Source organism: Rhinoraja longicauda, chromosome 16, assembly GCF_053455715.1.
Source record: "Rhinoraja longicauda isolate Sanriku21f chromosome 16, sRhiLon1.1, whole genome shotgun sequence".
NCBI classification, from domain to species: Eukaryota; Metazoa; Chordata; class Chondrichthyes; order Rajiformes; family Arhynchobatidae; genus Rhinoraja; species Rhinoraja longicauda.
The window spans coordinates 22,207,971-22,230,977 of record NC_135968.1 but is presented as its reverse complement, the minus strand read 5'-3'; the positions used below and the strand labels follow the sequence as shown (position 1 = coordinate 22,230,977).

At 41.6% G+C, this 23,007-nt stretch overlaps 1 protein-coding gene across 1 annotated transcript in view; it reads left to right on the top strand.

The window, feature by feature from the left end:
- The first annotated feature begins 498 nt into the window (after positions 1 to 498).
- cusr (Copper-only SOD repeat protein) overlaps positions 499 to 23,007 on the top strand; it is an 87,330-nt gene continuing 64,821 nt past the window's right edge. Inside the window, exons 1-3 of the mRNA XM_078413401.1 lie at positions 499 to 1,046; positions 1,229 to 3,299; positions 20,117 to 20,216. Coding sequence (XP_078269527.1) covers positions 974 to 1,046; positions 1,229 to 3,299; positions 20,117 to 20,216 — 2,244 coding nt within the window. The 5' untranslated portion in view covers positions 499 to 973. The remainder of the gene's footprint in view (positions 1,047 to 1,228; positions 3,300 to 20,116; positions 20,217 to 23,007) is intronic.

The window sequence follows — 23,007 nt, the reverse complement described above, 5'->3', positions numbered from 1 at the left end:
TAAATACTGGAATTATTTTTTTCTGTTAGTTTCAAGGTTTATTTATTGTCACTTGTACCAATTAAGGTACAGGGAAATTCAGATTACCATACAGTCATACCAATAAAGGGCAACAAGACATCCAAATAAATTAGTATAATTGATGTTCATTTTGTATATACTGAACTGAGAACGATATGTCCAATATATGAATAAACGTTTTACATACAATGGCTGAAGTACATACTGGACCAGGTGAGTCACGTTTTAATTTGAATTTTGTAAATATCCTGCTGGAAATGATGTACAGATTGCAAATATGTAAATCAACTTTTTTTAATTAAAAAGGCGAAACACTTTCCTTCGAGTTGGTTGGATTATGTGGCTTCAGTGCTCAGATGGAGTTTGAACGCGCCACTTTTTTTGTTTTCCGTTGCGCCAGCCTGGTGACAAGCCGGCAATTTGCACCAAGCAATTTGCACCAAGCCTGCTTTTCGCAGCGACGTTTCACCTTCAAGGAGTGCACGAACGTGGTTCGCTGTTACACAGAATCCACACTGGAGTCCTTGCGTGCACGTCTCCCGTCTGTTCTTTTTCTGTCTGGTTACATGATTCATGGAATGTGTTAGCACTGTAAGTTACATCCAGCACAGACTCGCCGCGCAACTGGGGAATCATCGCAACGGGGGAAAGAAAACTAACGGTTCAGAAACAGCGGTCACTGGCAATTTCTAATACAGCGGATTCAACTCATTTATGCGGAGAAGTGTTTACCGATTGAAAACACACCGGACGGACTCAATTCGTGGAACGGTGATAAAAACGAAAATCTTTCACCTTTAAAAAAAAATCTAATTCAGACAACCTCGGTCACCAAATGGGCTGAACCACAACGCCAGCTTACCCAATCGCCTGGCGGTTATTCCAATGAGCTGAGTTATAAAACAAACTGTTTGAAAGCCGAAAGTCTGGCGTTTGGTTACCGAGAGCCTGCATGCGTTGCTCGGCTCAGAGGAGCACCATAGTTATGGCTACAATGTGGAGTGTTGTGCTTGTCGCAACGATCGGTAAGGCGTCCGGAATTTGTACACTACCTCAACTTGACTCGGGGTTTGTGTTAATCAGCACTTTTACAGCAGTGCAACGTGACGAGTTTATTGTTTGCAGACTTTTGACAGCGTGAAATCGATTTGAGATAAATACACGTTGACGTTTTTGAAATTAACACGTTTTTATATTTTGTTAACAGCATCGGTGTCGTCCGAGCGCTACACAGCTGAAATAAACATGGGAAATATTCTGGGGACCGTAGAGTTCAACAAAACTTCCCAGAAGATAACCATAATTCTGTCGACGGATTGCGCCCAAGTTGATATTTCCATACACGAATTCCCGGTCATGTACGGTAATTCCATGGACCCCTGCAACGAAGCGAACGTAGGTGAGAAAATCTACGGGTTCACAGCAAACAGTACGACCGAGACTCTGGCGGAGAAGCAGTTATTTCAGATGAAGTCCGACCTCTCCGATCTGTCGCTCGTCATCACGGGCTGTCAGAATGGAAGCAAAGCGTGCGCCACTCTAAAGAAAGACGTGCCCACCAATACCTGGCAGGGGAAGTTTTTCTCTTCGGTAGCCGGGGACGTGTACATCCGTCAGAACGACGGGGAGAGCACGGCGAGGGTACTGGCGAACCTGATGGTGATCAATGATAGCCTGGGGCAGATGAACGTGACTCTCTACATGCAAGATGGGGCGACCAGCTGTACCGCAGCGGCACAGAACAGTGGGCAAAACAATAGGTTCTTACTCGGCATTTTCAAAGTTGGCACTCCTCTGAAACATGTTAAAAGTCGCATTGATGGAGTCCCCGGCGGCAGTCCCAAACCTTTGTTGTACATGTACGATGGTGCGGAGTGGTCTTGCGCTGAGGTTCAGAGGATAGAAAAAAAGCAGGTGTGGGCTTACATGGACATGAAAGGTGTGAAAGGAAATTTCAAATTTCGTCAAGTTTCTCCCTTTGATGTCACCTACTACTCCGTCTCGCTGATGAACCTGAGGTCCATGGCCAGTGCTTACCACGTACACAATTTCCCATTGCCTCAGCGACGGACCACATTGGATAACCTGTGTGCCAACGATAACCTAGGAGGGCACTTGGATCCTTTTGGGAAGAAGTCATCCGGTTCTTATCCCCAGACCATGAACGAAACTCATGATCAATATGAAATAGGGGACTTGAGTGGAAGGCATGGCTTTATGAAAGGACTGGACACGTTTGAAGAGAATTTTAAGGACTGGAACCTCCCTTTGTTTGGGAAAAATAGCATTATTGGTCGTTCGGTCGTTGTCCATCACCCCGACTCTTCTAGATGGGTGTGTAGTACAATCGGATACCCTGGTGAAGTCCTTAGTGCTGAGGCCATATTTAAGGGCCCAGTGTCGGGAAGAATTGTTTTTCGACAGCTGAAGAGCAACCCCTATTCAGACTTGTCCATTTTTATGGACCTTTCCTATACAAACTCATCCGCTACGTCAACAGCTGATCACCTCTGGTACATTCATGAATACCCCATAAGCTCTGAGTTAGATTCCGATACAAACGCTTGCTTAAGCACTAAGGGACATTTCAATCCTTTCAAAGTAGATGTTGGAAGTAACTATAGCGTTGAGTGTAGTCCAGACAGCCCTTTCCGATGTGAAGTTGGAGACTATGCTAAGAAACATAAACCAATAAAGCTGGCCAACTATCTCATAGCAGTTGACAGGAAGAAATTCTTTACTGACACCACTTCATCCCTTGCTGGGCCATTGAACATTGTTCCTCGATCATTGGTCATTCTTGGAAAAAATCTCTCAGTCAAACCTTTAGCTTGTGCTAATGTAACCATGCTTCGCCTAGCTTCTGTGGAAACTAATTCGTGGAAAGGCATTGGAAAAGTTAATGGAAAGATTACTTTCAAGCAGTTTTCAGATTTAGACCGCACCGTTGTGGACGTTATGTTAACAGATCTGAATAGCAAAGCTGATACTTATGGTATCCACACACTTCCCATCAAAACGGACTCCCCCAATGCAGAATCTTGTTCTGTTACTAGCGTTGAAGACCGCTACAACCCATTCAATGTGAATGGATCTTTGTCACCCAAACCAGGCAATGGTACAGTTGATCAGTATGAAGTTGGTGATATCAGTGGGAAATTTGGGACACTGAATGGTTTAAACCAAACTGAAAAATACATGGACATGAACATGCCCTTGTTTGGACCTCACAGTATTGCAAGACGTTCGCTGGTTATTTATCAAGAAAGTGGATCACCGTAAGTCTGATTTTTCTTAAGAGATATCTTGGACAAGAGTGTACTTTCCTGGGCATTGGTAGTGGGCCAAAGTGAGCCTGTCTGGAGGCTGTATCACTAAATCTAAAGGTAGCTTAGCCAACCTTTTTAAAGAAGCTAGCTACTCATTATTTTGCTCGTGCTATTCTTTATGTATCAGATTGATCAGTGAGAGAGAACACAATCATCAAGGATGTGTGCTTATGCATGTATGTGCTTAATCTGCATTGGTTTTTAAATGCTTCTAACAGGATCTGAGCCCTGACCCATTTTCAACCAGAATTTGTTTTGCAAACTTTCTGAGAGGAATCAATAGATATATATGGGAATCAATGGGAATATCGAAAGAAAGAAATGGTTGCTATTTTTTAGCTAAATTTGAAACATTCAGTTGTACTGCCAGTTGACTGAAAACTGATAACCAAGTTCAACCTGCTTATCTTAATCTTAATCATTTCCTGCTTTGCACTGCTCAATAGATTTCAAAAATTGGAGAGGCTAAAGGAAAAAGTAGAGTTCAGCATTTCAGGATATAAGGAATTGTCAAATCCTTAAAGGTTGGATAAGCTACGTTTAGTTCTAGAGATACTGCATACAGACAAGCCCTTCGGCCCACCAAGTCTTTGCCCATCATCGATCATGCATTCACACTGTTTCTATGTTATCCTACTTTCTCATACACTCCCTCCACATTAGGGGCTATTTACAGAGATTAATACATTTACACACCTGCATGTCTTTGAGATGTGAGAGGAAACAAGAGCACTCGGATGAAACCCACAGGGTCACAGAAAATGTCGAATCTCCACACAAGCAGCACCCGAGGTCAGGGCTGAAGCCGGGTCTCTGATGCTGTGAGGCAGCAGCACTACCAGCTGTGAAGTGTGCTACCTGTCTTATTCTCTTCCACATGCTCTCCATTACTCTCTCTAATTCCTTGAATGAGCCATATGGAGGCCTGAGCTCCTTATTCAACACAACAGGCAGGTAAAGGTCCTTATTCAACACAACAGGCAGGTAATATTTTTCAAAAATAAACTATTCACAGCAATTCTATTCTAAGTGCCATCAAGCCAATGCATTCTATTTACATAAGAACCAATGCCACTCACATGATCTCTTTGAACCCAGGCATTTGAGAGGCACCCAGGCATTTGAGAGGCACCCAGGCATTTGAGAGGCACCCAGGCATTTGAGAGGCAGGCAACCTTCAAAAACCACTTGGAAGAACCTCTTGAAAGAATTGCACTGAACTCAAGTACATTGAGGATTTATAGTCTTAAAGTCCAAAGCCAGGCATTTAAATTGTTTCAGTAGGTACTATTACATAATTTACTTCAGCATTCTTCGGTGTTGGCAAGTGTCTCTACGGAATAACATATATACAATGGAGAATGCCCCAATTGACAAGAATGCGTCTGAATATTGAAACATCTTTTTGAGACAAAATCATTTACAAATGTGGTCTAAAAGATTCTAAGCACAAAATCCCAAGCACTCAAAATATATTAATTTTATCACAGTGTTGAAGGATGGCTATTTGGATATAGAAATATTTGGATAGGTACATGGATAGGAAAGGTTGAGAAGGTTATGGGTTAAATGCAGGCAAGTGGGGCTAGCTTAGATGGCCATTTTGGTTGGCATGGCAAGTTGGACCAATGGGCCCGTTTCCATATCATATTATTCTATAACTGAACACCCAAAATATCGATCTACAGCACAAATATGTCTTTAACTGTGCTTTATATTAAATGACATTATTGCCACAATCCCTTCCTTTGATATAATTCTGGGGAGTTTCAATTTGTGTCCAATTAACATCAACATTTATTTTGTGTTTCCTCTGTATGATTTACAATGGGCAAAACCAGGATGTCCCATGCCTAATGGCTGGAATGTGCATTCTTAAAGCATGAATGGATGTTCCATTGTTCATAAAGAATATTGATACCTTTGAATAGAAGAGATATCTTATCAATTTCCAAGATATTTTTCTCATGCTGAGAACTGGAGGCCTTGCAAACAATGGTGTCTGATTACTGGTTGGAATTGACATGTGAACTTTTTAGTGAAGCTGGTTCTCACGTTTTAGTAGATGCGACTGACACAACTGCTGATTAAAATTGACCCTCAACCCGTAACATTATTTCCTTCAATGGACAATAGTTTTTCAATCTATAGAATGTTTTCAGAATGTTAAGCTATTGTTAATAGATGCAAGCTATTGTTCCAACCAGTTTAACCTATCGTGGATAAAGGCTGGATTCCGTTCTCTAGCCAGGAAGGGAAATTGCCTTCAGCCAATGTGCACATATCTCATCTGAATTTGGCAGTCCTGAAATGATTGCTTTTACGCTTGGTACAAATGGGCAGCACACTCTTGCAGACAGTAGAGTTATTGCCTCACAGTGTCAGAGACCTGGGTTCAATCCTGGCCTCTGCTGCAGTTTGCACGTTCTCTCGGTGAGCATGTGAAATTCCCCCCAGTGCTCTGGTTTCCACCCACATCAGGTTAGCAAGTTAATTGTGCACTGTAAATTACCCCTTCTGTACAGGTGAGTGGTAGAATTTGGAGGGGAATTGATGAGAGTGTGGGGAAGTCTGTAGGACTGGTGCTAATGATTGGTTCATAATCATAAAGGACCTTGATGCATGCCGTTTGACTCCATGATATCTATGGGTGTTTGATTAATCTGTTAATAACAATGAAAACACAAGTTGGGAAATAGAAAATGCGGTGGAAAAGTTATGAATAGGGTCTATATTAAGATACAATGATGGACCTATTCCAACCCACATTCCTCAAAAAGATGAGTTGCAAGCATGTGTCTAGTTCCATATGTTATTGTGTATCACACCAGCACCTTTTATATTTAGCTTTACGCAGGACGTTAAAGTTTAGTTGAAGAAAACACTTGCTAGTTGTGATAGCAGCTGTAAATATCTGTGCATGTAATGGTGTGAACTGGCAGTGATACACAAAGTGTCATAGAGTCACATAGTGTGGAAACAGGCCCTTCGACACAACTTGCCCACACCGACCAACATATCCGATCTACATCCACCTGCCTGCGTTTGGCCCATATCCCTCTAAACCTATTTTATCCATGTACCTGTCCAAATGTTTCTTAAACATTGCGATTGTACCTGCCTCAACTAACTCCTCTGGCAGCTCGTTCCAAACATAAGCACGGTAAAGAGGGAATTGAAATATATATGCACAGTGCAAATCTACGGATCTTCACCAGAAAAATGTCTTCCTGCTGAGTTACTCCAGCATTTCGTGTCTTTCTGAAATGTTGGCCACACTTCTGATATTTTTTAAAAAGATCACGAATATTTGTATCTTGACATTATTAGCTGGGATCACGGTTGGACTCCAACATTAAAATACAGGCAAGTTTTGTTACTTGGTATGAGATCATTGTTTCCTGTATCCAGAGAACAGAGGTAGGTATATAGGCTTGTATGTCCATGTGATACTGCAGTTTCAGGCCCGTTGGTAATAAATTATTTAGGAAGATTACCTTGATATAGGTGAATCAGTTGATTTGCTGAGCATTTTTAATGTTGTTATGTCATATCGTATTTACTGTCTTATATTATTTTCCAAGCTATTTTCTGTTGATCCAAAATATTTTTTAAAGCTTGGATGCTGCCAGGTTTAGTGAGATTGAATATTGTGGACAAGAAGTTGAATTGTATCCTTGTCTGGGCACAGTCCATGCTCTGAACACTTTGCATGCATAAGTGACAGCTAAGGTCAATTTGTGGCTTCATTTGTGAGTCAATTTGCTGGCTTCATGTGTATATTATCAGTAAACTGCAACAAGATCGAGTATGCCTTAATTGCCTTCACTATGGTGGAGTGCACACTCCCACTACAGGTTGAGCACAGGTCCACTGTCTGCTATGTATCCAGAATGATTACAGGACCTTAGTTTAGTTTTGTTTAGAGATACAGTGCAGAAACACCCTCGTCGGCTCACCGAGTCCATGCTGACCAGTGCACACTAACACTATCCTACACACAGTAGGGATAATTTACAATTTTACCCAAGCCAATTAACCTACAAACCTGTATGTCTTTGGAGTGTGGGAGGAAACCGGAACACCCAGAGAAAACCCACACAAGTCACGGGGAGAACGTAAAAACTCCGTACATGCAGCACATGCAGTCAAGATCGGACCCAGGTCTCTTGTGCTGTAAGGTAGCAACTCTACCGCTGTGCCACTGTGCCAACCTAGCTCAGAAGAAAATGGGTTAGTGAGTGCACAAAATGGCAGGTGATTGGACTGAGGTGCGTGATGCATTGCAAGATTTTGAAAGCTGGAAATCAAATCAAATGAGTGATTTCTTTATTATTGGCCATTTTTCTTGTCTTATTGCATGCCATATCAAAACCAACATTATTTAAAGGATATTTTAACTTTACAAAATAAGCATCAGTATTTGTACGTATAATGCAAATATTGACCTTATGTCTTTGAGTTACACAGCATGATAACAGGTTCTTTGGCCCAAATTGTCTATGCCAACCAAGATGACTATTTGAGTTGCTCCTATTTGACTGCATTTGGCCCACAGCCATCATAACCTTTATATCCATGTCCAAATGTATTTTAAACATTGTATTGTATTCTTCTAGCAGCATGTACCATATACCCGCTACCCTCTATGTGAGAAAGTTGCCTCTCAGTTTTCTTTTAAATCTTTCCCTTCTCACTTTAAATCCATGCCCTCTAATTTTAGACTCTGCACTATTCCGGGAAAACGCACGTGACCATCCATCTTATCCACAACCCTCCTAATTTTAATACCTCTTTGAGGTTACCCTTCAACCTCCTATGCGCCAGATATAGAAAGAACTCAGTCAATCCAGCCTGCCCTTATAACTCAAGCCCTCCAATCCTGTCTTTGTAAATCTTTTCTGCACCCTTTTCAGCTTAATGCCATTCTTCCTATAGCTGGGTGACCAGAACTGCACTTAATTCTTCAAGTTATGTTGACTTGTAAAGTTGCAACATAACATTCCAACTCCTGTACTCAGTGCCCTACCCGATGTGGGCAAACTTGCCAGACACTTTCTTTGGCACCCTGTTTACCTGTGCCAATAATTTCCAGAAACTATGTGTGATGGCATTTATAAGGTGGCACACCCTACATTCTATGTATGTTCTACAACAAGGGTTCCCAACCTGGGGTAAATTTGGTGATTCTGGATTTGTACATATTGACTGACAGTGTTTGGTTCTGGTATACCGGTATCTGTTCATCATTAGATGTTCATAAATAAGTGAAATAACATTGTTATGTGCTATTATTATTGTTATTTGAACTTAAAATAATAATGTTAAAAACAGTATTTTTAAATTTCCCCTTTGTCGGTTGCTTTATTATGGTAAAAGTGTAAACTCAAATTACTGAACAAAACAGGGTGGGGGTAAATTTACTTTCGAAAAGTTGCAAAGGAGTAAACGGGACGAAAAAGGTTGGGAACCCTTGTTCTACAACATTCTCCTGGTCCCAACTTTTTACTGTACAGATGCAGCCCTGGTTTAACTTGCCAAAATGCAACACCACACACTTGATCAAAGTAAATTACATCTGTCATTCTTTGGCCTACTGCCCAGTTCATCTAGATCCTGTTGGAATCTTGGATAATTGTGATTATGCAATCTTAGATTTCTGTGGTTACGCGATTTGACATCATCATACGTAGTTAATGCTGGACTTCTGCGTTGTTTTGAAAAAAAGACTCCCAGTTTTATTGTGGTTTTCTATGCCGGGAGTCATACAGCTAAAAAAATGGGCCCTCAGAATCATCATATCCGTCCCACCATCAAGTACCTATCAGTAATAATCCCTTGAATAGTGTCCTGTGCCTAAGCAATTCAAGTGTTCACAAGACATTACTTGAGAGAGTACCTGTCCCCAATGAGTACTCAGTGTGTTCCAAATACATTTAATCAGTTCTGTTGGTGTAAATTATTGAGGTGAACCTGTCAGATAGGTTGCATAGAGTACCACCCTACAAACATTAGGATTAATACTTAGCAAAACCGTTAACAGCATTGATATGCAGAGGGACCTTGGAGTCCAAGTTAATAGCTCACTAAAGGTGGTGGCACAAGTAGGTAGGTAAAGAAGGCATATGGTATGCCTGCCTTCATTGCTAAGGGCATTGAATATAAGAGTCAGGAAGTTATGATGCAGCTTCCTGGGACTTTGGTTAGGCCACATTTGGAGTATTTTGTGCAGTTCTGGTCGCCCCATTAGAGAAAAGATGTGCAGGCAACGGGGAGGGTACAGAGGAGGTTTACCAGAATTCTGCCTGCATTAGAGGGTTTCTACTGCAGGGAAAGGTTGGATAGATTTGTATTTTTTTTCTCTGGACGTCAAAGACTGAGGGAACACTTGATAGAAGTATATAAAATGATTAGAGGTTTAGATAGGGTAGACAGTCAGTACCTTTTTCCTAGGGTATCCAACATTATAGGGCATAGCTATAAGGTGAGAGGGGGAAAGTCTAATGGAGATGTGTGGAACAAGTTTGTTTTTTGGGGGGGGCGTGTGTGTGGGAGGTGTGGGTAAGGAATTTGCTGGAAATACCTAACAGAATTGGATACTAATGAAAGGGCATTGATCAGTCTGAAGAAGGGTCCCAACCCAAAACGTCACCTATCCATGTTTTTCAGGGACGCTGCCTGACCCGCTGAATTACTCCATCACTTTGTGTCTTTTTTTTTAAGCTGAACTCCACAGATGCTACCTGTCTTCACTGTTTCCAATATTTTCTGATGTTTATTACAATACAATAAATAGTTCAGAAAAGCAGGGGAATTAAGAGTTCTATTAAGAGAATTGAGAACACTGGGTGGGAGAGATAGACATATGCATCCTGGTGGCATGAAATGAATGGTAGAAATAAAAGTTAATGTGGAGAAAGACATGAGAACAATGTAGTTTTATGTTAGGACATTCCAAAGCACTTTAGAAGCAGATTGGCTTAATGCAAATCTTTAATACATATATTTTACTTTGTTATTCAAATAAGGCCTCGTGCAAGAGAATCCTGGATAGTTAACCCCTGTAGTTTCATCATTCTACCATAGTGGTGCTTGGTTTTGCAGAGAATCTTCATTTACTGCCATAATGTGGTGGAGTCTTTACTTTGACTTTTAGACTTTAGACTTTTGAAATACATCGTGGAAACAGGCCTTTCGGTCCACCAAGTTCATGCCGACCAACGATCACCTTGTACGCTGGGACTAAACTACACACTATGGACAATTTCTAATTTTTGTACATCTTTGGAGTGTGGGAGCAAATCGGAGAACCCGGAGAAAACCCACGCGGTCGTAGGGAGAACATACAAACTCCATACAGACAGCACCCAGAGTCAGGCCTCTGCGTTGCGAGACAATTTGGCTGAATTCTTTTGGTACAGCAGTTTCTCCAAGTGAAATTGAAATTAATGTGGTTGATCTTATAATGGAGGCATTCCTAACTTTGCCACCGAGTCATAATCATGCAGGAGAAATAGGCCTTTCACCCCCCTCTCCCCCAGCAAGTGCTGACTAAAGAATGCCTATATATACAAATTCCATTTTATTCTACCCATATTTTCCTCAGCTATCGATAGATTCTATGGCTCATCTAAAGAGTGACCAATCAATCTACCGACATGCACATGGGCCTGTACCTGCTGGAGTTTAGAAGGATGAGGGGGGACCACTTTGAAACTAACCGAATAGTAGAAGGTTCACTAAAATAGTAGAGTGAATGTGGAGAGGATATTTCCATGAGTGGGAGAGTGTACGACCAGAGGCCGTACAGAATAAAAAGAGGTACCTTTAGAAAGAGGATGAGGAGGAATTTCTTTAGTCAGAGGGTGGTGAATCTGTAGAATGCATTGCCACAGAAGGCTGTGGAGGACAAGTCAATGGATATTTTTAAGGCGGAGATGGTCGGATTCTTGATTAGTGCGGGTGTCAGGAGTTATGGGGTGAAGGCAGAAGGATGGGGTTGAAAGGGAAAGATAGATCAGCCATGATTGAATGGCGCAGTGGACTTAATGGGCCAAATGGCCTAATTCTGTTCCTAGAACTAATGAACTTATGAACATGCTTGAGATGCCGGAGGAAACTGGAGCACCCAAAATAAACCCTACACAGTCACAGGGATAATCGGCAAATTCCACACATGCAACACCGGAGGTCAGAATTGAACTCGGGTTGCCGGAGCAGCGAGGCAGCACCTTAGTATCTGCGCCAAGGTGCTGCCATCTGGCAGGGAACGTGGTTGAACAGATGACTTGTTATTGTAGTTTCTTATGAATTAACCAGAGTTAAATTTTTCCTTTTGCATTAACTCTGACAAGTTCACTTTAAAGTGAGATGGCTGGAAAATTCTTTAAAATGTCAATGTTTAAGGTTAAAAAAAACCTTGCTTCTTCGTACTAAACAAATGGTTGAATAGCCTGAGGGACAATGTAAATTTTTGTTAAACATTCTGTTGCACAGTCCTGTTTATTTCAGTGTTTTGCATCTGAAGTTCTGGAGTAAAAAGCACTGGCAACCATTTTCAGATCAAATCACAAGAGCACATTTCCATTGCTGAGCAAAAACGCCACAGATATTGTAGAGCACATTCTCCATTGCCGGAGTGAGGCCACATGCAAACAGCACCTTATATTTTGCTTGGGTAGTTTACAACGGTATGAACGTTGAATCCTCTAATTTTAGGTAACTTCTCATACACTCTCTTCCCCCCTCCTCTCACTCCCACCCCCCTCCCCCATCCCCCCCTTCTCAACCAAAAGTTGGTTAAACAGTTCCACAGTTTGCAACAATATATTCCTCTTGGGATCACACCGTTCAGAGCCAACAATTGGCTCTTGGAGAACCAACCACCATGTGAGAAGTCATCTGTTGCCAGCCCTGATTTGTCCTGATCTTTTCTTGCTTCCAGATCCCCCCACCCTCCACAATCTGTCTGAAGAAGGATCTCGACCTGAAAGGGTCACCTATCCATTTTCTCCAGAGATGCTGCCTGACCCGCTGAGTTACTCCAGCTTTTTGTGACTATCTTTTGTATAAACCAGCATCTGCAGTTCCTCTAGTACATTATTTCCAGTAGTTGCATTAATAATACAACTTCAGTATGTTTCACATTGGTTGAAGCCATTACTTGTGTGGCCTACTAGGGCTGAACGGTGTCTCGATTTAGGAAGATCCGCATGAAATATTCTTATCTGGGATTGGAGTCATGGAGAGATTCTGCATGGTTGCTTGGCACACTGAGTCCATGCTGACCATCAACAACCCATTTACTCTAGTCCTACATCAATCCCACTTGTATTCTTCCCTCATTCTCATCACCTTTGCTCACAGTCTACCTCTCACTGACACATTTGGGGCAATTTACAGTGGCTACATACTCTACCACCTAAAAGCCTTTAAGGTATGGGTGGAAACAAGAGCACCTGGAGGAAATCCGCATTCCCAGGGAGAACATGCCCACAGACTGGACCTGAGGCCAGGATTGAACCTAACATTCCGGTGTTGCAAGGCAGCTTCTCTGCCAATCACGCTCCTGTGCCACTAATCTTTTTGAGCCCTTTCTCACATTGCACAGCCCAACCTTTGCATGGCCCTTGTTCTCTTGTCTCCCAACTACCTCTCCTTTACCAACTCCTGATAGACCAGGTACCTCTTCCCACCTCTCAAGCATTAATCAAGCTCTTGACTCCCCCTCTGACTGCACCCCACTTTCACTCCCCTCCCCCCCCCCCCCCCCCCCCCCCCACCATCTTCGATCTGGGCCTGGATTCGGACTCCCTTTCCATACAATAAATACCTGTGGGGAGAAAGCTCAGATGCCACAAATATTTGTACAATTGAATTGAGGATTAGCATGCTGAACAATTACCCTTTGTCAATTACAATTTAAAATCTGGTGAAGAATTTCTCCAATGTGGTGAAACTTGTAAAACGACAATGTAGGATCTGCCCTCATTTTTACGAGAAAACATCTGATATGCTTGGTCATAAGAACATAAAACCATTTGAAATACCAGGAGGAGGCCTTCTGGAGCTTTCTCTACTATTCAACAAGATCATGGCCCATCTTTCACACCAACACCCTTTCCCTGAATTATCCCTTTGTCCTTCTTTTCCTTTAATATCCAGAAATCCATTGATCTTCGCTCGTTGTGCATTCCACACCCTGGAGTAGAACATTTCACATTTTTTTAACCTTTTGAAATAAAAAAGTTCAGTTCTAAGTGATTTAACCTTTAAGTCAAAGCCGTGACAGCCCACAGGTTATTGTTTTACATTGTTTATAACAGGCAAATATGAAAATTATAGGTTCATATCTCTATCAGCCTTGGACAGAAGTTACTCTTAGTAACTATTTATGATCTTATTTGACTGAATCTTTGTCTTGTTTAAAAAAACTTATCTGAAGAGCTTGTTCCTTCAGCATGGAAAATTCCACATGCCACTCTGCTGATTAAGAAAAGTAAGACCAGGAAACCACAGATTTATGCATTGTTTGGCCTAATATCTCTGGTCAAGAGATGAAGATTGACTGCAGAGCCTGAAAATGTTTGTTTCTTCAGTTGGAACCAGAAAAGAACAGATGCAGAATAGGTCATGCCCATGGAATTAATTCTTCTTTTCCAAAGAGAGTCAATAACTATTGATATTATTTACATGGGATTTTTCAGAAGGCATTTGATAAGGTTCTTCATGAATGATTGCTGGGTAATTTTGAAGGTCATAGAATCATTGGATAATTGTCAATGTTGCAAGGAGATTGGCAGATTGCAAGGAGAGGGATGGAGATAACGTATAAAAACTTGAATTGGCTGCATCTACCAGAATCCTCTGGTGATCCATATTGAGGATTGTGTGGGAAGGAACTGCAGATGCTGGTTTAAACTGAAGATAGACATAAAAAGCTGGAGTAACTAACTCAGTGGGACATCTCTGGCAGTGTCTCTGGAGAGAAGGAATGGGTGACGTTTCGGGTTGAGACCCGTCTTCAGACTGAAGTACAAGGATTGATGATCTGAATTTGTTAGGAGAACAGGTTGGCATTCTATGTATTCACCAGTGTAATATGTTTTGATTGCTTTCTAATTGTTTGCCTCATCATAAGTTCTAATATGGCACAAATAAATTTATGGAAACGACTTTATTGGTGTAAAAGCCTAATCCATACTATTGTCATTCTTGTGCATATAAGTGTAAGGGGAGTGTACCATCACTTTGTGATTAACATCAAAATGCTGTATGACTTTTCCCCTCTGTTATCAGGCTTCTGAACGGTACTTTCATAAACTAGATTACAGTCCGATTCTCTACCTCATCGCAGACTTTGGATTCTGTCTCTGAGCTGTTGAGCTACAATGTCGAGAACTACGTTCTGCACTCTGTATCTTTCCCTTTGCTCTATCAATTGTACCTGGGTTAGGCTTGATGATGTTTATGTGGAGCATTGTCTGATTTGATTTTTATAACATGTAAAACAAAGCTTTTCACAATACTTTAATTCATATGGCAATAATAAATCTAAACGAAACGTAAAACATAACATGGTTAGTTGAGAGTTACTGCCTTCAATGAAAGATATTCTATTTAAAACTCCACACCTGTCAAATCACCCATGCTTACAAAAACATTTAAGAAACCCTCAGCCATTGAGGGAATTGATAGAAAATTAAAATTCAAACCATCTTTTTTAACTTCCATTTAATGAGTATTTTCTAACTTTGGCCTTTTATGATTCTCAACATTCTGATGCTATTGGAGACTTTGGATACCTTTTTGATCCCTTGCGCTGCATACATATCTGCTTAGTGTTGCAACCACCAGAAATAAAGTGCCCAAGCAAATTTATATACTCCATGTGAACAATTAAAGGGGAAAGGTGAATGTTCCCATTCTCTCTTTTGAGTTTCTATTTCCCCCATAATGCATTACTGTATCATGACTGTATATACCAATTTCTACCTGGGTGCCATTTGATTAGATTATTTAGTTGAACTAAGATAATGGCTTGGATTTCACAGTGGTAAAGCAAAGGTGCTTGCTTCTGATCTTGAATAAACATGGCCATAATGATGCCGTGCTCTCTGTCATATGTGGTGAGGCATCAGCTTTATAGGGCACGAGCTCTGTGGTCTCTAATATTAATCAGAATATTGAACATGCGATCACAATGAAGAGTTATCTTAGACAGCAAAAGAAAGTAACAATTTCTAACTTTTTAAACCTTTTACAATAAACATTCACGATGCAGGCAAACTGCCTGTGGGATGTATTGTTTTTGGTGAATGGCAAGCTGCATATGCAGCTTGTAGTCAGTGCCATCTTGGACCCTAAACTATGCTCCAGATTAGTGAGTCCCAATGGTACGCAGAGGTTCATCCTATTCCTAGTGCCCTTGGGGACGCTTCAATAATTCTCAAGCTTAAAACTCAATGTTTAAAACTGATCAAAGAGTTTGAAGTGTTGGGGAACAATTTGGAATTTCACAAGTATGAAGAAAACATTTAAAAATTAAAACCAAATTACTTTTAAAACACAGGCTTGAGCACTGATTAAGCATTTGTATGGTTAGCTCTCAGAAATGACTGGATTGTTAATCTCGCCCTCATTGTGGGACAAAACCTTACAGAAACTTCAATGCTTTGCAGAAAACTAAACAGAATTGGGACGTAGAGATCAAGTAATAAACTGAAATATTGTAACTATTTTTAAAATTATTAAAAATGCATGGAAATCTACGATAATTAGACATCACATATATTACTTCCATGGAGGTTGTTAAACGATAGTTGAGACTTGGTATTTCATAAAAAAGCTCCACCACACGTTATGCAAAAAGACGCGGGATACAGTGAATGGATATGGATCATTTGTAGGCAGATGAGATTATCATGTTCATAAAATCATAAATTCTAGAAGCAGAATAAGGCCATTCAGCCCATCATCTACACCATTCAATCGTGGCTAATCTATATTTCCCTCTCAATCCAATTCTCCTGCCCTCACCCCATAACTCCTGACGCCCTTACTAATTAGTTTATGTTCGTATTATGTTCAGCACAGACATAGTGGGCTCAAGAACCTGTCCATGTGGCTGTACTTTTTATGTTTTATGTTTGATAGTTGGTATTACGATCCCATCAGAATAGTTTGAAAATAGTTAACATTTCTGATAATTTTTTGATTTCTAACCGCTACCTTGGAGAAACCTGCATCAGTGGAGGATCAGGAAATCATTAATAGAATCTGGGTTTCTACATTTACAGAAGAAATTGCTTTCAAATTTTTCCCATTGTTTCCCAAATGTTTAGGGTGTTATGCTGTTTATCTGTTAAGTGTTAAATATAGTCTCATAACATCTTCTGGGTCAAACCATTTATTATAATCTGTGTTCTCCTTACCATCTGATACCGGACATGTTCAATTTCTCAGAGTTTACAATTAGCTCAGAAAAATGATAGTGCTTCTGTGGGTACTCTCACTATTGCTCAGCAGAGAGTTGTAAATGTAGCCCAGTCCAACACACAGACCAGATTTCCCACCGTTGACTCCATCTACACTTCACGCCGCCTCAGAAAAGCAGCCACCATTATCAAAGACTTGTCCCACCCGGTCATTCCTTCTTCTCCCTGCTCCTGTCTGGCAGATGGTATAGAAGCAGGAAAGCACAGATCACCAGACTCAGGAACAGCTTCTTCCCCTCTGTTATTAGGCTTTTGAAAGGTCCTTCCATAAGCTAGGGTACTATCTGATTCACATCTATCCCATTGTGAACATACTGTATGTGCCTATAGAGCTGATGTGCTGCAATGCGTTACAATGCTGAGAACTATATTTTGCACACTATCTTCCCCTTTGCTCTATCTATTGTACTTGAGTTTGACTTGATTGTATCTACGTGTGGTATATATTATTTGTTTGGATAGCATGTAAAGCAAAGCTTTTCACTGTACTTCGGTACACATGACACTAATAAACCTAAACCAATAAACCTAAACCTAAACCATTAAACCATGCACAACTGTTTCCCTGTGAAGTTTATCACAATGAGAAAAAGAGCACCAAGCATGAATTGACCCATGAATAATGTTGCTATTGGGCTGCTTTAGTTTAGTTTAGTTTAGAGAAACAGCGCAGAATCATGCCCTTCCGGCCACTACACTATCCTATACACTAACACTATCCTACACATACTAGGGGTAATTTACACTCATATCAAGCCAATTAGCCTGCAAACCTGTATGTCTTTGGAGTGTGGGAGGAAACTGGATATCCCGGAGAAAGCCCATGCAGGTCACGGGGAGTACGTACAAACTCCATACACACAGCACTTGCAGTCAGGATTGAACCTGGATCTCTGGTGCTGTAAGATCCACTGTACCACTGCTCTACCACTGCACCACTGTGTTGTTTTATGTATGAATTCTTGGATTATGGGAATGCCAGAACTTACTGCATACCCCTTCTTGAATAGTTGTTGTGAACCGGGTTAAAACAAGTTCTGGTCCAACTCATGGCTGCATCTTAGTCAGTATGGAGAAACATACTAAATGATTCCACTAACAGTTTGAACCAAAGAACTGAAGCCCCCATTGTACATGGTTATGCTCATCACAGAAAGTGGTAGAGATGCCATTCCTATTTGTCATCACTTTTTCCACCTACCCTGTTTTAAGATTTATGCCAGTGGTGGGTTATATCACTGCAAGGCACAAATCAGGAATATAATATAGAGTACTCGGCACTTGCCAGGATAATGCAGCTTTAACAACACTTAACAGCTAAGCAGCATCCAGAGCAGACCAGTCTATTTGATTGGCATAACACCCTAAACATTTGGGCCCTCCACCAGTGGTGTGGAGTGGTTGGAGTTCATATCATCGACAAAGTATAGTGTAGTTACTTCCCTGGGCTATTCTCTCAGCATCACCCAAAGCTGAAACACCTACTCTATGAAAGTTGGGGAGCAGCAAGCACAGAGCAACACCATAACTACATCTGCCCCTTCAAGGGTGCACATTATTGCACGACTTGGAAAGATTCTATCTAGATTCTGTTCCTTTATCTGATTGCTGCTACACGAAGGGCAGGTTTCTTTGTACACATTCTCGGGCTCTGGGTATGGTGGTATGATGTGAAAATATGTTACATTCCTCAGACGTCACTGGAGTTAAATCATGAAACTTCCTACTTATCAACATTGTGGGGTATCTTAAATATGTGCCGAAGTTCAAAAAGATAGCTTTCCATCACTTCTCTATGACAATAAGGGATGAACAATAAATACTGGTCTTACCAACAATAAACTGATCTGAGAAATGAATATCTTTGTAGCATGCCCCTCATCTCTTGGTGCTGCCCTCACTTTAAAGAACAAGATTTATCTTGAAAATTTCTGAGAGGTTATTGTGCTCTCAGTTGTGTCATTGTACGTAATAATTGCTGTGTATATTATTGCTGGTGGGTATATCCTTCTGTACTGGATCCATATTGGGTGAAACAGCTAGTAGAGCTGCTACCTCGCAGCGCCAGAGACCAAGGTTTGATTCTGACCTAGGGAGCTGTCTGTCTGGAGTTTGTGTGTTCTCCCTGTGACTGTGTGGGTTTCCTACGGTTTCCTCCCACATCCCAAAAGACGTCAGGTTAATTGGCCCCTGTAAAATTGCCCCAAAAGTATAGGAAGTTGATGTGAAAGTGGGATAACACCGAACTAGCTTGAACGATGATTGATGGTCAGCAAGGACTCAGTGGGCTGAGGTGCCTATTTCTATGCTCTATCTCTCAACCAGTCAATCTCATTCTTGAATTCATTAATCTCTGCAAATAGTTTTCATGATTTCTGAATATAATGATTGTGCCTGCAATATGCTCTCAGTTGTTTTCAATGTTTCACCAAACGTATTAATCCAGTCCTCAATATAGTCAAATTTGACATGATTCTCATTGTAGTATAAACTAGGCCGTGGACCCATTGGGCCCAAACTTCTCCTGCATTGGTGCAGCACCCTCTCCTCCCCCCTCCCCCTCCTCCCTCCTCCCTCCCCCTTCCCCCCTCCCCCTCCCCCTCCCCCTCTCCCCCTCTCCCTTCCCCCTCCCCCCCTCCCTCCCTCCACCCCCCTCCCCCTCCATCCACCCTGTCCTCCACCCCCCTCATCCTCCTCCCCCTCCCCCTCCCCCTCCCCCTCCCCTCTCCCCCCTTCCCCCCCCCACTCGATCCCCCTCAACCCCCCCTCATCCTCGCTCCTCCCCCTCCTCCCCACTCCCCCTCCCCCTCCCCTCCCTCGCAACAAATTGTTGCGCTATCATGTACCGGTTTGGCTGTAGTTCAGGAACAAACAAACAAACAAACGAGTTTTAGTATATAGATGCCAAGTGATTTTGGTTTTGCACTATTGGTTAAAATTGTGAAGTGTAAACAAATAGTACCATTGCATTCTTGATGAATTCCATTTTATACACAGTTTTCATCTTGATTTAAATTTTATTGAGTGATTATCAGGGAACATATTGAAGCTTTTAAGGGTAAGTCACGTTCTATTGAATATAACGCAATTTTGTGAAGATCTTGCTATATCTAGAAACAATCTGTGGTGGGCTTGAGACGAAACACTTTTAAAGAAATCTAGAAGTGTAGAATTACTAGGTGATTTATTGTACTAATTTTGACATGTTTCTAATTTATATGTATATTTTTCTTTTGGTTGCCATGATACCGATGATATGGGGGACAAAAGTTTGCAATGTGCAAATCTGTTACCTGTGAAGGCTGCAGAAGGAGAGTTTATTCAAGCCAAAGTTTCCTTCAATGGTGTGGTGACTGGAACCATTACTCTGGTAAGGCTATATTTGTTCTTAAGTTACTTTTTTCTCTTTTAAAGACAAAATCATTCTCTGTCCTGCTGAAGTAACCTTGAATAATTAAGGTCAGGAACAATGTGGACCTTTAAATCTTTGTTCAATTATTGTGCAATTGAGACTCCCCTGGCAATCAGAAAAATACTTAAGAGACAATGCAACATTTATGATTGGAGAACGAATCAAGAGAGGTCAAATATTTTTAAATTATTTTGCTGCTTTGGGTAACTTAAGTATTTCCAATGTAGAGGTTTAGAGTTTGGACTTCAATATTCCAAAGTAACATTCCTTATTGAAGATGGAGGAACTGTGCTTCATCTCCTATCCTTTGGGACTCTGCATCAAATACAACAATTTCAGATAGCTGTTTGTTGCAGAACTGTTCAGGTCTGCTGGAAGGTTGCCCATTTGTAACAACAACTCAGTTTTTCTCTCTCTGTAGTTGCTGTTTGATCTGCTGGGTATTACCAATATTTTTCATGGTTTCTCCACAGATGCTGCTTGATCGGTTGGGTATTTCTAGCATTTACTTTTGGTTTCAGCAACAGGGTTGAACGGCTTGGTGACAATAGACAATAGACAATAGACAATAGGTGCGGGAGTAGGCCATTCGGCCCTTCGAGCCAGCACCACCATTCAATGTGATCATGGCTGATCATTCTCAATCAGTACCCCGTTCCTGCTTTCTCCCCATACCCCCTGACTCCGCTATCCTTAAGAGCTCTATCTAGCACTCTCTTGAAAGTATTCAGAGAATTGGCCTCCACTGCCCTCTGAGGCAGAGAATTCCACAGATTCACAACTCTCTGACTAAAAAAGTTTTTCCTCATCTCTGTTCTAAATGGCCTACCCCTTATTCTTAAACTGTGGCCCCTGGTTCTGGACTCCCCCAACATTGGGAACATGTTTCCTGCCTCTAACGTGTCCAACCCCTTAATAATCTTATATGTTTCGATAAGATCCCCTCTCATCCTTCTAAATTCCAGTGTATACAAGACTAGTCGCTCCAGTCTTTCAACATATGACAGTCCCGCCATTCCGGGAATTAACCTAGTAAACCTACGCTGCACGCCCTCAATAGCAAGAATATCCTTCCTCAAGTTTGGAGGCCAAAACTGCACACAGTACTCCAGGTGCAGTCTCACTAGGGCCCTGTACAACTGCAGAAGGACCTCTTTGCTCCTAAGAAGGAGGCACAGTGGCACAGCAGTAGAATTGCCTCCTTACAGCACCAGAAACCCGGGTTTGATTCTGACTACGGGTGCTGTCTTTACAGGACCTGTACATTTTCCCTGTGACCACGTGGGTTTTCTCCGAGTGCTCCGGTTTCCTCCCACCTTCCAAAGACGTATTGGTTTGTAGGTATGTAGGTTCATCAGTCTGAAGAAGGGTCTCGACCCGAAACGTCACCCATTCCTTCTCTCCCGAGATGCTGCCTGACCTGCTGAGTTACTCCAGCATTTTGTGAATAAATTGGTTTGTAGGTTAATTGGCTTCCCTAAATTAGCCCTGGTTTGTAGGATAAAACTAATGTACTAAAGGGGTGATTGCTGGTCAGCACGGACTTGGTGCGTCAAAGGGCCTATTTCCATGCTGTATGTTTAAAACTCCTTCCACCTCCTTCATCCAGATCTCACTAGAAGCTTTGGGAAAATGTGACATCCAATGTCTATCATCTTATGCCATGTTGCATGTGGTAGACATGCATTTTACAGTTTCCATAGGTTCCTTTGTTGTTTATTTTTCTTTCTCTCTCATTTCTTTCATTAACCTACTAATTAGAATCACCTTGACAACCTTGATCTCACGCTATCAAAGATATTTAATCGGTCCTCTCTATCACTATACAACTTAAAACAAATTTGTTTTCTTTCTTTGCCAAGATTTGATAAACAGGTTTTGGTTTGGGTAGGAAAAAACTGCAGATGCTGGTTTAAATCGAAGGTAGACACAAAAAGCTGTAGTATCTCAGCGGGGCAGGCAGCCTCTCTGGAGCGAAGGAATGGGTGGTGTTTCAGGTCGAGACCCTTCTTCAGATTTAGTTTGGGTAGTTAACTTTTGTTTCTCTTTCTACAGGTGTGGCCTGACCTGTTGAGTGTTCCCCGGCATTCTCTGTTGTTTATTTGGGTCCCCACTGGTTGGTTGTTTCTAGCAACTGTTATAGAGTAGTTTTTTTTTCTTCAGGAGAGTACATAGTGTGCTACTCCATGCTGCAAGTTTGTTGGGTTATGTAGCTATCATGGTTGAACAGCTAGTCGTGTGCAGACTGTGAAATATGGGTGTGTGGGATGGAGCAATGCTGTGCATGTGGGAGTGTGATGTCGGAGTACAAAGAATATGTCTAGATAGATAGAAATTGTTTGGTCAGTGATGGGGCGGAGGTGAATTCACCAGTTGTGTGTGAGCAGTAGTACGATGGAAATAGCACTTTGTCGTGTTACTGAGAACTTTCATCTCCTGAGGTGTCTTCTTCCACTGCTTCCATGCTGAAGGGTCATGCCTGAAGGGGACCCTTGCGGCTCTCTTCATCGACAACATTACTCTTTCCACCTCCTTCATCCAGATCTCAGCAGAAGCTTTGGGAAAATGTGGCATCCAATGTCTATCATCTTATGCCATGTTGCATGTGGTAGAACATTCGCTCCCACTCCTGAGCCACAATGCACTTCAGACTTCAAACAGGCCCTTTGGCCCACCGAGTCCGTGCCGACCAACGGTAACTCCGTACATTAACCTACACATACTAGGTACAATTTTACAACTGACCAAA